General features: G+C 38.4%; 1 protein-coding gene across 1 annotated transcript in view; it reads left to right on the top strand.

The window, feature by feature from the left end:
• Positions 1 to 816: 816 nt before the first annotated feature.
• FIG4 (FIG4 phosphoinositide 5-phosphatase) overlaps positions 817 to 14536 on the top strand; it is a 143452-nt gene continuing 129732 nt past the window's right edge. The window contains exon 1 of the mRNA XM_067702364.1: positions 817 to 1088. Coding sequence (XP_067558465.1) covers positions 1023 to 1088 — 66 coding nt within the window. The 5' untranslated portion in view covers positions 817 to 1022. The remainder of the gene's footprint in view (positions 1089 to 14536) is intronic.

Raw genomic sequence — 14536 nt, 5'->3', positions numbered from 1 at the left:
AAGAGCGCAAAACCTCTCGGGGGGCGGGGCCTCGGGAGGTGGGGCTGTGATTTATTTTCTCATTTTCAATATTCACTTTTGTACCTAATTTTGTATTCATAATTATAATACACTCCTTTTCACAAAAATGGAAAGTGATGATCAAAGAGGGTACAAGCATTGTCTATTTATGTTCACGCACATCCAAAGGAAGAAACCTTATTATTTTTTTATTTTTATTTTTTAAGAAACCTTATTTTAACGCAGAACTACAAAGCCAGTGCTACACTGCACTGCATTACACTCGGCAGCTCATTTTTAGAATTTACAGATGGTTAACCTCGTGCACAAGTATGTGGCAAAGTTGGTAATTTCCAACTTTAGATGATTCAAAAAAAATTGCTTGAACCACACACCCTCTGGACAATGTGGGTTTTGTTGACTCTCCTAAGGGTAAAATAGACAACAAAGAGAGCGAGGGCGGCGGGGAAAACACACTCAGTGAAAGAACATTGTTAGGTTTCCAAGAACGCAGAAGTAGGCGGGGGAAAACAGACCAACTTGGAAATGGATCTACCTGCAACTCGGAGAACCCCTTCAAAAGAAGCAATCCAGTCCCAAAAGATCTACTTTTCTAAAGAGAAGGACCAGATAAACGAGAGATTTGACTAAACCAGCAGCTCCTTTCGCCGCCTATTTTTTCTCTTGCCAGTACCAAAGATGGCGCTCTTTGCTTCCTCCCTCGGCAGTACGCAGGTTCTGGGAACCTCTACACGACCTCTCTATGGTGCACCCTCCAGCCCCGCCCCCTCCGTGCCTGGGGCTGGGCTTGCCTGGAGGTGGAGCGTAGGATCCGGAAACACTTAAGCGTGTTAGCTGGTTGTCTATACATTTGTCGACCAGGCGGCGTTTTTCTCGGCTGAAGCTGGGGTGCAGGGTCTGAGACGTCTTCTCTTCGAGTCTCCTGGGGTAGAGGACAGAGGCTGCCACAACCTGGGCCGCGGCCTGGGGCCCTGCCTTGGGGGCCCCCACTAGCTCGGGCCATGCCTGCGGCCGCCGCCCCCATTATCAGCTCGGTTCAGAAACTGGTCCTGTACGAGACTAGAGCTGTGAGTACCCTGCGCAGTGGAGCGCGGGCGGGAGGATGGCGGCCGAGTAGGTGTGGGGCAGAGGCAGCATTTACCCCCACAGCCCCCCCATTTTCCCAGTTCCTTAATCCCAGCGGCGGGGAATATGCCCGAGGGGGCTTCGCCCAGTTATCGCACCCAGGGCTTTTGCACGTAAACATTTCCACTTAAAAGCCACGGTCGGAACACACTGGCAACAGGTGTTTGTGGTATCTCAGTAATTGTTAATGAGGTTTTATACGAGTTACTGAATTCTTTGCAACTTTCAGAAAGTCTTAGAGTTCTACAGTTCACTGGTTACAATACAGGCAGGGGTATGGAGAATGTTTCTGACCTGTGAATCGGTAACTTGTCTGTTTTCTTATTCCATGGCATAGCATCGCTGTGATTTATGTTAATTACGTGCGCTTTTATTGCTGACATTTTTGGTTCTCTTTATTTGAAAGGAAAGAAAAACTTATTCTGTTTAAAGACAGTTGATTTTGTTGGAGTAACATTATTTTGCTTTTCACTTGACTTTTTTCCAACACATTTTATTTTGTTTTATTACTTCAAATTGCCATGAAAATAGTTGCTAGTAGAATAAGCAGATTCGTTTTTATGTTTAGGTTACTAGTTCCCTAAAATTTAGGGAATGGTGTTTATAGAAATACGTACTTTGTCATTTGTGTGGTTGGAAAATAAAGTATACTTTTTTAAATTGGGGTAACAGTGGTATTAGGGTCTGTGTTTAAATTACACTTTATGGTAACAAGATTGCATGTGCTGGAAACCTGCACAATACTCTTCCTTGTGCTATAGAGTGTCTTATAAGGCACAGTCAGCGGAACTTGGGTTGTCTCTACTAGATAGAAGAGTATAAGAAGGTACTTATCCTAACAGTTTCTCGGTTATAACAGGGTCCTGATAGCTTGTCTGCCTCAGGTCATCATTAGTGTAGAAACACTGTTGACCCTAAATTAGTTTTGGTGACAATTTCATTTGATTAGATCCAGACCAGCAGATGAAATTACCTAATATACTGTATTTGCAAATATATTCAGTTGTCCTCTGAGGAGAGCTCTACAGAAGTATCATTTTGAAACAAAACCTTCTGCTTTCTGTACAAGTGCTGATAAATATCCCTAGGTAGAAATATACATACTATATTTAAAATACAGAAATTTCAGCCCATTAATAAGCTGAACATTCATGAGGACTGGCTGAGATGCAAGTGTTCTTTCTAAAGCACAATTCATATTATAGGGCTTTTCTGCTAACCCTTCAGTGGCTCCCATTCTGAGGAGAGTAAACTCTATATCTCTTAGTTGCCTGTTTAGTTACTGGCAACTAAATAGATCCTAGGAATTAAAAAAAAATGGTAACAGGTTGTATTAATGAGACTAATAGCTAATGCTTTTGGAAGAGTTGTATGCCAAGCACTGGTCAAAGCACTCTACATACTTTATTATTTAATCCTCATAAAACTTCTAAGGGGCAAATGTTGTTGCTCTTCCTGTTATTATTTGGTGAAGAAGAAAAATGAGGCAAAACAGGTTAGGACAGTGCTGTTGAATAGTGTGGGCTGGCAGCTGGTGCCAGGCATAGATGGTTTGTAACTGGATGGCAACAAATTGCATATAGAAATTGAGAGTGATTAGAAACTTTTACAGCAATTTGACAGAGTAATTGTATTTCAGATGAATCAGCTAAACATTGGGTTTATGGTTTATGTCTTTGGCTTTCTGTTTTTAGCTTTGTTATGGAAATTTCAAGCAAATACAAAGTAAACAGCATGGTATAATAAACTCCCGTCTAGCCATCACCCAGCTCCAAAATTACCAACATTCTGTCACCCTCTATTATCTGTAACTTGTTCCACTTCCCACCCACAACTTATTCTTTTATATGGTTCTTTTTCTTTAAAATTTATGTAAATCAAAATGCACAAATCTAAGCTATAGAATTCGGACAGAAGTATACATGTGTTAACCACACGCTTATGTTGCTGTGGAAAGTTCCCTTGTGTCCCTATCCAGTCAACTGCCCCCTTTCCCTTCCTGGCAACTGATATTCTGTTTTTAAAATGTTAGATTAGATATGCCTGTTCAAGAATTTTATATGAATGGAATTGTACAGTACACACTCAAGTCTAGTGGCTTTTGCTCAGCATAATGTCTTTGAGGTTCATCCATGTTGTTGTGTGTATCAGTAGTTTGTTTCTTCTTCTTCTTCTTTCTTTCTTTATTTATTTTTTGCGGTACGCGGGCCTCTCACTGTTGTGGCCTCTCCCGTTGCGGAGCACAGGCTCCGGACGCGCAGGCTCAGCGGCTGTGGCTCACGGGCCCAGTCGCTCCGTGGCACGTGGGATCTTCCCGGACTGGGGCACGAACCCATGTCCCCTGCATCGGCAGGTGGACTCTCAACCACTGCGCCACCAGGGAAGCCCCTCTTCTTATTATTGAATAGTTGTCCATTGTATACATATTCCACAGTTTGTTTATACGTTTTCCCTATTGACTTAGACTGTTTCCACATTTAGACTGTTGTTAATAAGCCAGCTGTGAACATTCTTGAACAGTTATATTTGTAGACATATGTTTTCACTTCTCTGGGTAAATACCTCTTAATGAAATTGCCGGTCATAGGGTTGATGTTAGGTGGTTGCACCATTTCACACTCCCATCAGCAAGGTATAAAAGTCTCCATTGCTCCATATCACTGACAGCATTTAATGTTGTCAGTCTTTTTAGTTTTAGTTATTCTAGCGGTGTATAATGGCATCTTATTATGGTTTTAATTTGCATTCCCCTAATGACTAGTGATGTTGAGCATCATTTCATGTACTTATTGGCCATTTTTATATCTTCCTTTTTGAAGTGTCTGTTCAAGTCTTTTGCCCACTTTAAAAAATTAGACTGCCTTTTTATTATTGATTTGTAGGAGTTCTTTATATATTATGGAATCAAGTCCTTCATGATATATGTATTGTGAATATTTTCTTTCAGTCAGCAGCTTGCCTATACATTTTATTAATGATCTTTTTTCAGCTTTATTGAGGTATAATTGACAAACAAAATTGTAAGATATTTAAGGTGTGCAGTGTGATGATTTTATGTATATATATATAATTTTATATACATATATACACATTGTGTTAGCAATCTTTTGATGGACAGAAGTTTTTAATTTCAATGAAGTATAATTTATCAGTTTTTTTCTTTCATAGTTATTGTTTTCTGTGTCCTATCTAAGAAACCTTTGCCTACTCCCTGAGCACAAAGATTTTCCTATGTTTCCTCTAAAAGATTTATACTTTTAACTTTACTTTTAGGGGTGTGTTTCATATTAAATTAATTTTGTGTATGGTGTGATGCAGGGATTGCATTGCTTGTCTATTGTGGAACAAATTACCTCCAAACTTAATGGCTTTAAACATTTCATATTTCACAGTTTCAGTAGATTGGGAATCTGAGTGTGACTTAGCTGAGAGCTTCTTACTCAGGATCTCATAAAGTTGCAGATGTCAGGTGGGCTACAGTCCTCTAGACTGGGCTGGAGGATTTACTTCCAATATGGCTCACTCACATGCTTGGCAGTTGAGCTGGTTGTTGACAAGAGGCTTCAGTTCCTCACCTAATGGACATTTCCACAGGACTCCTTGAGTGTCCTTATGATGTGGTAGCTGGATTTGTCCAGAAAGAATGATCCAAGAGAAACAAGGGCAAAGCTGCAATGTCTTTTGTAACCTAGCCTCAGAAGTCACACGCCATCATTTCTGCAATATCCTATTGTTCATGCAGACCAGCCCTGTTCTGTGGTAGGGGACTATACAAGGGCATGAATACCAAGAGATGAGAGTCTTTAAGGGTTCTTGGAGGCTGGCAACCACAGGGATTGAGGTTCACTTTTTTCCATACATCAATTCTCCAACCTCATTTGTTGAAAAAATTATCCTTTATTGATTTTTTTGGTATTCTTGTGAAAAATTAGTTGAAGAAATGTGAATTGATTCCTAAACTCTCTATTTTGTTCCATTGATCCATTTGTTCTTCTTTATGGCCTTTCCAGCTTCTCTTGCTTATTATGGTTTTATAATCAGTGTTGAGATCAGGAAGTGTAAGTTTTCCAAATTTATTTTTTTCCAAAGTTGTTTTGCCTATTCTAGATCCTATGCATTTCCATATGAATTTTACAATCAGCTTATCAATTTATAATAAAAAGCCTGTTGGGATTGTGGTTTGGATTTCATTGAATCTATAGATCAAATTTGGGGAGAACTGAATCTTGATAATATTGAATCTTTCAATCCATGGTGTATTTCTCCATTTAATAGGTCTTTACCTTTTCTCAGCAATATGTTGTAGTTTTCAGTATGGAAATTTTATGTCTTTAAAAAACCTATTCCTAAGTATTTTATGAACTTTTATACTACTGCAAATGGAATTTTAAATTTGATTTAACAATTGATCATTGCTAGTATATAGAAATTGATTTTTATATATTGATCTTATATCCTGAAACCTTGCTAAACTCACTGTGTTGAGAAGCTGGAGCTGGTGTATTGAATTAAGAATATGCAGATTATGACTTGCTGAATGAGGGGGCACAAGCTATCCACAGGGGTTTGGCAGGTAGCTCCCTCAGTATCGGAGTTCTCACTTTGGGAATGTGAAACCATGAGCTTGTTTTGATTGAAGGCATAGTTTGAATACATCCACACAAAGGAAGTAGAGTCACAAAATTTATTACTTATATATCTCAGAAATGTGTGGGGAGGCACAATGAACCGGGGGAAGGGCAGTCCTCCATCTCAGTTCACAAGCAAACAGGAGATAGAAAGCAGGGTAGCAAGCACCTAGTACGTTTAAGGTGGTTGGGGTAGAGGTCACTAACTTTTTGAGGGCTTAGCTCTAAGTGACTGTTTTAAAAGGTGCCCTGGGAAAAGCAAAGCAGGAATTTATGGCAGGACTCTGAAGCTTGGTGTTTATCTAAATGTCCACACTGTTGGTATGAGCAGGGTAGAACACTGTAAAATGCCTAGGCAGCAACTCAAAATAGTGTTTTTTCTCATCACACTCATTCTAGTAGCTTTTTTGTCATTTCCTTAGCATTTTCTACATGAATATTTCTATCATTTAGGAAGAGGAACACTTCTTCCTTCCCAGTCTACATGCTTTTTATTTATTTTTTTCTTGTCTTATGACCCTGGCTAGGACTTCTAGTACAAAGTTGAATAGAAGTGGTGAAAGCAGACATTTTCTTGTTTTGTTCCTGATCTTGGAGGGAAAGTATTCAGTCTTTCACCATTAAGTGTGATGTTAGCTGTAGATTTTCATAGCTGCCCTTTATCAGGTTGAGGAAGATTTCTTTCCATTACTAGTTTGCTGAGAGGTTTTTTTAAATTTTATTTTATTAAAAATTTTTTTTAAATGAATATACTATTTTGTTGACATTTAAATTTCACCAACAATGAGCTCAAGTATATGCTGGCCATATGTTCAGATTTTTGAAATAAAGATAAAGAAACAGACAGCTTTAAGGGTGCAGTGTATTTAACACTGCACAGTATATTCAACAATTAGAGACAATCGGGGTGGGGGGTTAACTATATAACTATACACTTAGGAGCACAAGTATAGGGACAAGCCCTGCTATTGGAGGAAAAACCCACCATTCAGGACTGAACAGAGGTCCTTGGTTGCTGACAGAATCTCCCCTTGACTTCAGACTTGAGACAAACCAAGGAGTCTGTCAGTATACAAAAACCACTGAATTCAGGATAAACAGGATAGATTGGCAAGAGCCGATTCAGATTGTGAGCAGGGTTAGCTGGAGGCTGGAAATGTTGCAGGTGAAGTCCAGGATCTGTAGATTAGAGTAGCAGTCTTCTAAAAAATGCTTGTTTCCAAGTTCCTAAGATGCTTTTCCCAAACAGGAGGAGGTCTTTTTTTTTTAAATCATGAATAGTTGCTGAAATTTGTTACATGTTTTTTCTGCATCTGTATATGGCATTTCCTTTCTTTGCTTAGTATGGTGGATTACATTAATTCATTTTCAAATGTTAAAAAAAAGAACCCTTGAGGTTTTTTTTGTTTGTTTTGTTTTTTGGTATATATCACTTGGTCATGTTGTGTTATTGTCTTCATATATTGCTAGACTCTATTTGCTAATAATTTGTTAATAATTTGTTAAGGATTTTAACCTTTATGGTCAAGCTTTTGATTTATCATTTTCTTTAACATCTTTGTCTGATTTTGGTGTCATGGTAACTCTGGCATCATAAAATGAGTTGAAGTGTTCCTTTCTTCAGTTTTCTGAAAGTGGTTGTGTAAGATTTGTATAGTCGATTTACAATGTTTTATTAGTTTCAGGTGTACAACATAGTTATTCTATATTTTTATAGATTATATTCCATTTAAAGTTATAAAATATTGGCTATATTCCCTGTGCTATACAATATATCCTTGTGGCCTATTTATTTTATATATACTAGTTTGTACTTCTTAATTCCCTACCACTATCTCGCCCCTCCCCCCTTTCCTCTCCCCACTGGTAACCACTAGTCTGTTCTCTATATCTGAGTCTGTTTCTGTTTTGTTATATTCATTCGTTTGTCTTATTTTTTAGATTCTACATATAAGTGATAACATATAGTGTTTGTCTTTCTCTGTCTGACTTACTTCACTAAGCATAATACCCTCCAGGTGCATCCATGTTGTTGCAAATGGCACAATTTCATTCTTTTTTATGGCTGAGTAAATTCCACTTTACACACCTCCCCCCCACATCTTTATTCATTTGTTGATGGACACTTAGGTTGCTTCTGTATCTTGGCTATTGTAAATAATGCTGCTGTGAACATAGGGGTGCATTATCTTTTCAAATTAGTGTTTTTGTTTTCTTCAGATATATACCCAGGAGTGGAATTGCTGGGTCATATGGTAGTTCTATTTTTAGTTTTCTGAGGAACCTCCAAACTGTTTTCCATAGTAGCTGCACCAATTTACATTCCCACCAACAGTGTAAGAGGGTTCCTTTTTCTCCACATCCTCACCAATTTGTGTTCTTTTTGATGATAGCCATTCTTACAGGTATGAGGTGATGATATCTCATTGTGGTTTTGATTTGCATTTCTCTCATGATTGGCATCTTTTCATGTGCCTGTTGGCTGTCTGTAAATCTTTGGAAAAATGTCTATTCAGGTCTTTTGCCCATTTCTAATCAGGCTGTTTGTTTTTTTTAATATTGAGTTGTATGAGCTGTTTGTATATTTTGGATATTAACCCCTTATCAGTCATATCATTGGCAGATATTTCCTTCTATTCAATAGGTTGTCTTTTCATTTCATTGATAGTTTCCTTTGCTGTGAAAAGCTTTTAAGTTTAATTAGGTTCCGTTTGTTTATTTTTGCTTTTGTTTCCTTTGCCTTAGGATACAGATCCAAAAAAATATTGCTGCCTATGTTTTCTTCTAGGAGTTTTATGGTCTCTGGTCTTATATATAGGTTGAGAATCCATTTTGAGTTTATTATTGTATGTGGTTTGAGAAAATGTTCTAATTTCATTCTTTTTCATGTAGCTGTCTAGTTTTCCCAGCACCCCTTATTGAAGAAACTATCTTTTCTCCATTTTATATTCTTGCCTCCTTTGTCATAGATCAGTTGACCGTAAGTGCATGGGTTTATTCCTGGGCTCTCTGTTCCATTGCTCCATGTGTCTGTTTTGATTATTGTAGCTTTGTAGTATAGTCTGAAGTTAGGGCAACTGATACCTCCAGCTTTGTTCTTTTTTCTCATGATTGCTTTGGCAGTTTGGGGTCTTTTGTGGTTCCATATAAATTTTAGAATTATTTGTTCTAGTTCTGTGATAAATGTCATGGGTATTTTGATAAGGATTGCATTAAATCTGTAGATTGCTTTCAGTAGTATGGTCACTTTAACAATATTAATTCTTCCAGTCCATGAATATAAGATACCTTTCCATTACTTTGTATTATCTTTGATTTCCTTCGTTAATATTTATAGTTTTGAGAGTATAGGTCTTTCACCTCCTCGGTTAAGTTTATTTAACCCTAAGTATTTTATTTTTTGATGTGAATTTAAATGAGGTTGTTTTCTTGCTTTCTCTTTCTGATAGATAATTATTAGTGTATAGAAAAGTAACAGATTTCTGTGTATTAATCTTGTGTCCTGCAACTTTACTGAATTCATTTATTATTTCTAATAGTTTTTTGGTGGAGATGTTAGGGTTTTCTATATATAGTATCATGTCATCTGCAAATAGTGACAGTTTTACTTTCTCCCTTCCAATTTGGATGCCTTTTATTTATTTTTCTTGTATAATTGCTGTGGCTAGGACTTCCAATACTATGTGGCAAGAGTGGGCATCTTTGTCTTGTTCCTGATCTTAGAGGAAAAATTTCAGCTTTTCACTGAGTATGATGTTAGCTGTGGGTTTGTCGTAAATTGCTTTTCTATGTTGAGATATGTTCCATCTATATGAACTTTGATTAGAGTTATTACCATGAAAAGGTGTTGAATTTTGTCAGGTGCTTTTTTTGCATCTATTGAGATGATCAGGTGATTTTTATCCTTTTGTTTTGTTAATGTGATGTATCACATTGATTTATGGATATTGAACCACCTTGCATCCCTGGAATAAATTTCACCTGATCATGTGTCTGATCCTCTTTATGTATTGTTGAATTTGGTATTTTGTTGAGGATTTTTGCATCTATATTCATCAGACACATTAGCCTGTAATCTTCTTTTCTTTTCTTTTTTTCTTGTAGTGTTGTTGTCTGATTTCAGTATCATAGAATGAATTTGGGAGTATTCTGTTCTCTTAAATTTTTTGAATCATTTGAGAATGCTAGGTATTAGCTCTTTATATATTTGGTAGAATTCCCTTGTAAAGCCATCCAGCCCTGGACTTTTGTCTCCTTGGAGGTTTTTCTTTTATTACAAATTCATTTTCACTACTGTGATCTGTCTTTTCAGATTGCCTATTTATTCCTGATTCAGTCTTGGAAGAGTGTACATTTTTAGAAATTTAACCATTTCTTCTAGGCTGTCCAAGTTGTTAATATATAAATGTTTGTAGTAGTATTCTCCTAAGATTTTTTGTATCTCTGTGATATCGGTTGTTATTTCTCATCTTTCATTTCTAATTTTGTTTGTTTGGGTCCTGTGTTGGTTTTTTTTTTCTTGATGAGCCTGGCTGAAGGCTTATCAATTCTGTTTATCTTTTCAAAGAAACAGCTCTTGTTTTCATTGATCTTCTTTTTTTCCTTTGTCTCTATTTCATCTCTGATCTTTATTATTTCTTTCCTTCTGCTGACTTTGAGCTTTGTTCTTTTTCCCCTTATTCCTTTAGATAGTAAGTTAGGTTGTTTATTTGAGATTTTTCTTGTTTCTTAGGTAGACCTGTATTGCTGTAAACTTCCCTCTTAGGACTGCTTTTGCTGCGTGCTGTAGATCTTGGAAAGTTGTGTTTTTATTTTCATTTGTATCGGGGTACTTTCTTATTTCCTCTTTGATTTCTTCATAGACTCATTGACTCATTGGTTTTTTAGTAGCAGGTTGTTTGGTCTCCACGTGTTTATGTTTTTCCCGTTTTTCTTTATGTACGTCATTTCTACTTTCCTACTCTTGTGTCTGGAAAAAATGCTTGATATAATTTTTGTCCACTTAAATTTGTTGAGACTTGTTTTGTGGCCTAGAATGTGGTCTGTCCTGGAGAATGTTCCATGTGCACTTGAAAAGACTGTATTTTGCTAGTTTTGGATGAAAATTCCTGTGGATATCTATTAATTTCAAATGGTCTAATGTGTCATTTAAGACTACTGTTTCCTTATTGATTTTTTTGTCTGGATGATCTGTCCATTGATGTAAGTGGTGTGTTAAAGACCCCTACAACTAGTGTATTATTGTCAATTTCTCCTTTTATGTCTGTTAATATTTGCTTTATATATTTAAGTGCTCCTATATTAGGTGAATATATGTTAATGAATGTTATATCCTCCCTTGTGTTGATCCCTTTATCATTATATAATGCCCTTCTTTTGTCTTTTGTTATAGACTGTTTCAAAGTCTATTTTGTCTGATATGAGTATTACTACCCTACCTTTCTTGTTTTCATTTGCATGAACTATTTTTCCAGCTGTTCGTTTTCAATCTGTGTGTTTCTTTAGCTCTGAAGTGAGTCTCTTGTGGGCCTCATATGGATGGGTCTTGCTTTTTAATCTGATCAGGCACCCTGTGTCTTTTGATTGGAGCATTTAGTCCACTGACATTTTTTTTTTTTTAATTTTTGGTTGTGTTGGGTCTTTGTTGCTGCGCATGGGCTTTCTCTAGTTGCGGTGAATGGGGGCTACTCTTCATCGCAGTGTATGGGCTTCTCATTGAGGTGGCTTCTCTTGTTGTGGAGCACAGGCTCTCTCTAGGTGCACAGGCTTCAGTAGTTGTGGCACACAGGCTCAGTAGTTGTGGCTCGCAGGCTTTAGAGCGCCGGCTCGGTAGCTGTGGCGCTTGGGCTTAGTTGCTCTGCGGCATGTGGGATCTTCCCAGACCAGGTCTCGAACCCGGGTCCCCTGCTTTGGCAGGCGGATTCTTAACCACTGCGCCACCAGAAAAGTACAGTCCATTGACATTTAAAGTGATTATTGATAGGTTTGTACTTACTGCCATTTTGTTACTCGTTTCTGGTTGTTTTTGTAGTTCTTCTCTCTTCTTTTTTTCTTTTAGTTACTTCCCTTGTGGTTTGATAATTTCTTTAGTGGTATGCTTGTGTTTCTTGATCCGTTTTGTGTATCTATTGTAGGATTTTGATTTGTGGTTACCATGCGGTTCATATATGTTGACATATTGACTATATCTACTTGTTTTAAACTGGTAGTCATTTAAGTTCAAACACATTCTAAAGGTCTATATTTTTTTACTCTCCTCCCCACGTTTTGTGTTTTGATGTCATGTTTTTATATCTTCATATTTATCCCTTAACTGTTGTAGTTATAGTTGATTTCACAATTTTTTTTGTCTTTTAATCTTTATACTAGCTTATTTAAGTGATTGATCCACAGTCTTTACTGTATATTTCTTTCCTATTGTGATTTTTTCCTTTCTTATAGATTCTTACTTGTAGCCTTTTCTTTTCCACTTACAGAAGACCCTTTAACATTTTTATTTAGGGTGGGTTTAGTATTGATGAACTGTTTTAGTTTTTGCTTGCCTGAGAAGTTCTTTATCTCTCCTTCAGTTCTGGATGATAATCTTGCTGGGTAGAGTATCCTCAGTTACAGGTTTTTCCTTTTCAGCATTTTAAATATATAATGCAACTCCGTGTGGCCTGCAAAGTTTATGCAGGAAAATCAGCTGATAATCATATCAGATTTCCTTTGTGTGTGACTCCTTGTTTTTCTCTTGCTACCTTTAGAATTCTTTTTTCTTTAACTTTTGCCATTTTAATTGTGATATGTCTTGGTGTGGGTCTCTTTGGCTTCATCTTTTTGGGGACTCTGTGATTCCTGTGCCTGTATATCTGTTTCTTCTTCAAGTTCAAGAAATTTTCAGTCAATTTCATCAAATACATTTTTTTAAAAAGATTTATTTATTATTTATTTTTTAAAATTTATTTTTAGCTGCATTGGGTCTTAGTTGCAGCATGTGGGATCTTTGTTGAGGCATGTCGGATCTTTCATTGTGGCATGCGGGCTCTTTGTAGCACATGGGCTTCTCTCTAGTTGTGGCGTGTGGGTTTTCTCTTCTCTAGTTGTGACACACAGGCTCCAGGGTGTGTCAGCTCTGTAGTTGTGGTGTGCAGGTTCCAGAGCACATGGGCTCTGTAGTTTGTGGCACGCAGCCTCTCCAGTTGAGGCATGCCAGCTCAGTAGTTGTGCGTGGGCTTAGTGCCCTGCCACATGCGGGATCTTAGTTCCCTGACCAGGGATCAAACCCATGTCCCCTGCATTGTAAAGTGGATTCTTTACCACTGGACCACCAGGGAAGTCCCTCAAATACATTTTTGACCCCTTTCTCTCTTTTCCTCTGGCACCTCTATAATGTGAATATTTGTACACTTGATGTTGTTTCAGAGGTTCCTTAAACTGTTTTCATTTTTTAAATTTGCTTTTTTTTTTACTTCCTAGATTGGGTGATTTGCATTATACTGTATTCCAGATCATTTATGCATCCTTCTGCATCATCTAGTCTGCTGTTAATTCCTTTTAGTGTTTTTCAGTTATCGTATTCTTTTGTTCTGACTGGTTCTCTTTTTATATTTGGTTCCTTGTTAAAATTCTCAGTTTGTTCATCTATTCTTTTCCCTAGTTCAGTTAGCATTCTTATTACTAATGGTTTGAACTCTTTGTCTGGTAAATTACTTATCTGTGTTTCTTTAGTTGTTTTTTGTGTTTTTTCCCTCATTTTTTTATTTGAAAGAAATTCCTCTGTCTTCTCATTTCACTTAACTTTCTCTGCCCTGTGAAATTAGGTGAAATAGTTACCTAGCCTGGTATTGAATGGTGTCCTCTTGTGGGAGTGTCCCTTTACAGTCTGCAGGTACCCAGTGGCTTTGGTGGGAGAGCTAGATCTGTTGTGAGCATGAGTCATGTCTTTCCCCGTGGTGTGCTGGTAGCTATCACCTTGGTAAGAGGTGGGCCTGGGGATGGAGGGGTTGGAACCATAGCCAAGCGTGAACCAGGGCTTCTCTCTGCTCATTGGCCTACACCACCCTATCGGCGGGGTCAGATCCCAAGTTGCTGGAGGGTCAGGTCTGAGCTGGTTCTGTTGCCTCTAAGTGTGTGCTCTCCCCCCTCCCAGCTTTGGCACCTTCACCGCAGAGGGGAGCAGTGCTGGAGAAGAGGGGCCAGAGTGGTGCCTGCTGTAGGCCAGGGTGCGCTAGGGCAGTCTCAGCACACCAGTCAGAGTTCCATATTGCTTCCAATCTTTTGCCTCCCTGAGCACCAGGAGTGGCTGCCCTTGCCCCATTCAGATGTCCTGCTGGTCCAAGCTGGTGATGTCCCCCAGAGTTGCACGCTCTCCTCAGTTGCAGCAAGCTTTACCCTAGTGTTCCATAGAGCAAGAGAGTCTGGCGCCAGTGCTTATCTCAGGCCGGCGCACGGTCATGGGAAACTGGCCAGAATCCTGGTCAGTTTCAATCTGCTTCCTCTGCCTTGTTTCAGGAGTAAGCGAGCATGTGTGTGCTCTTCACAAGTGAAGTCTAGGTTTTTACAGCCCTGCTGTCAGTCCCACTGGTTTTCAAACCAGTTAAGAGGACTTGACTTCCTGGTGTCTGACCCCAGGGCTGGGGTGCCCAATATGTGGTTCGAACTACTCACCCCCTGGGGAGGATATCTCCAAGCCCATGTAACCCCCCCCTCTTCTGTGTCCCCTCCCAGGGGCCCAGGTCCCAAACTGATTGCTTCTCTTCCCTTCCTACTTGACACCATGT

Source organism: Pseudorca crassidens, chromosome 13 (genome assembly GCF_039906515.1).
Source record: "Pseudorca crassidens isolate mPseCra1 chromosome 13, mPseCra1.hap1, whole genome shotgun sequence".
Taxonomy (NCBI): domain Eukaryota; kingdom Metazoa; phylum Chordata; class Mammalia; order Artiodactyla; family Delphinidae; genus Pseudorca; species Pseudorca crassidens.
Note: the sequence above shows the minus strand (reverse complement) of the source record. Positions and strands in the feature narration are given on the sequence as shown.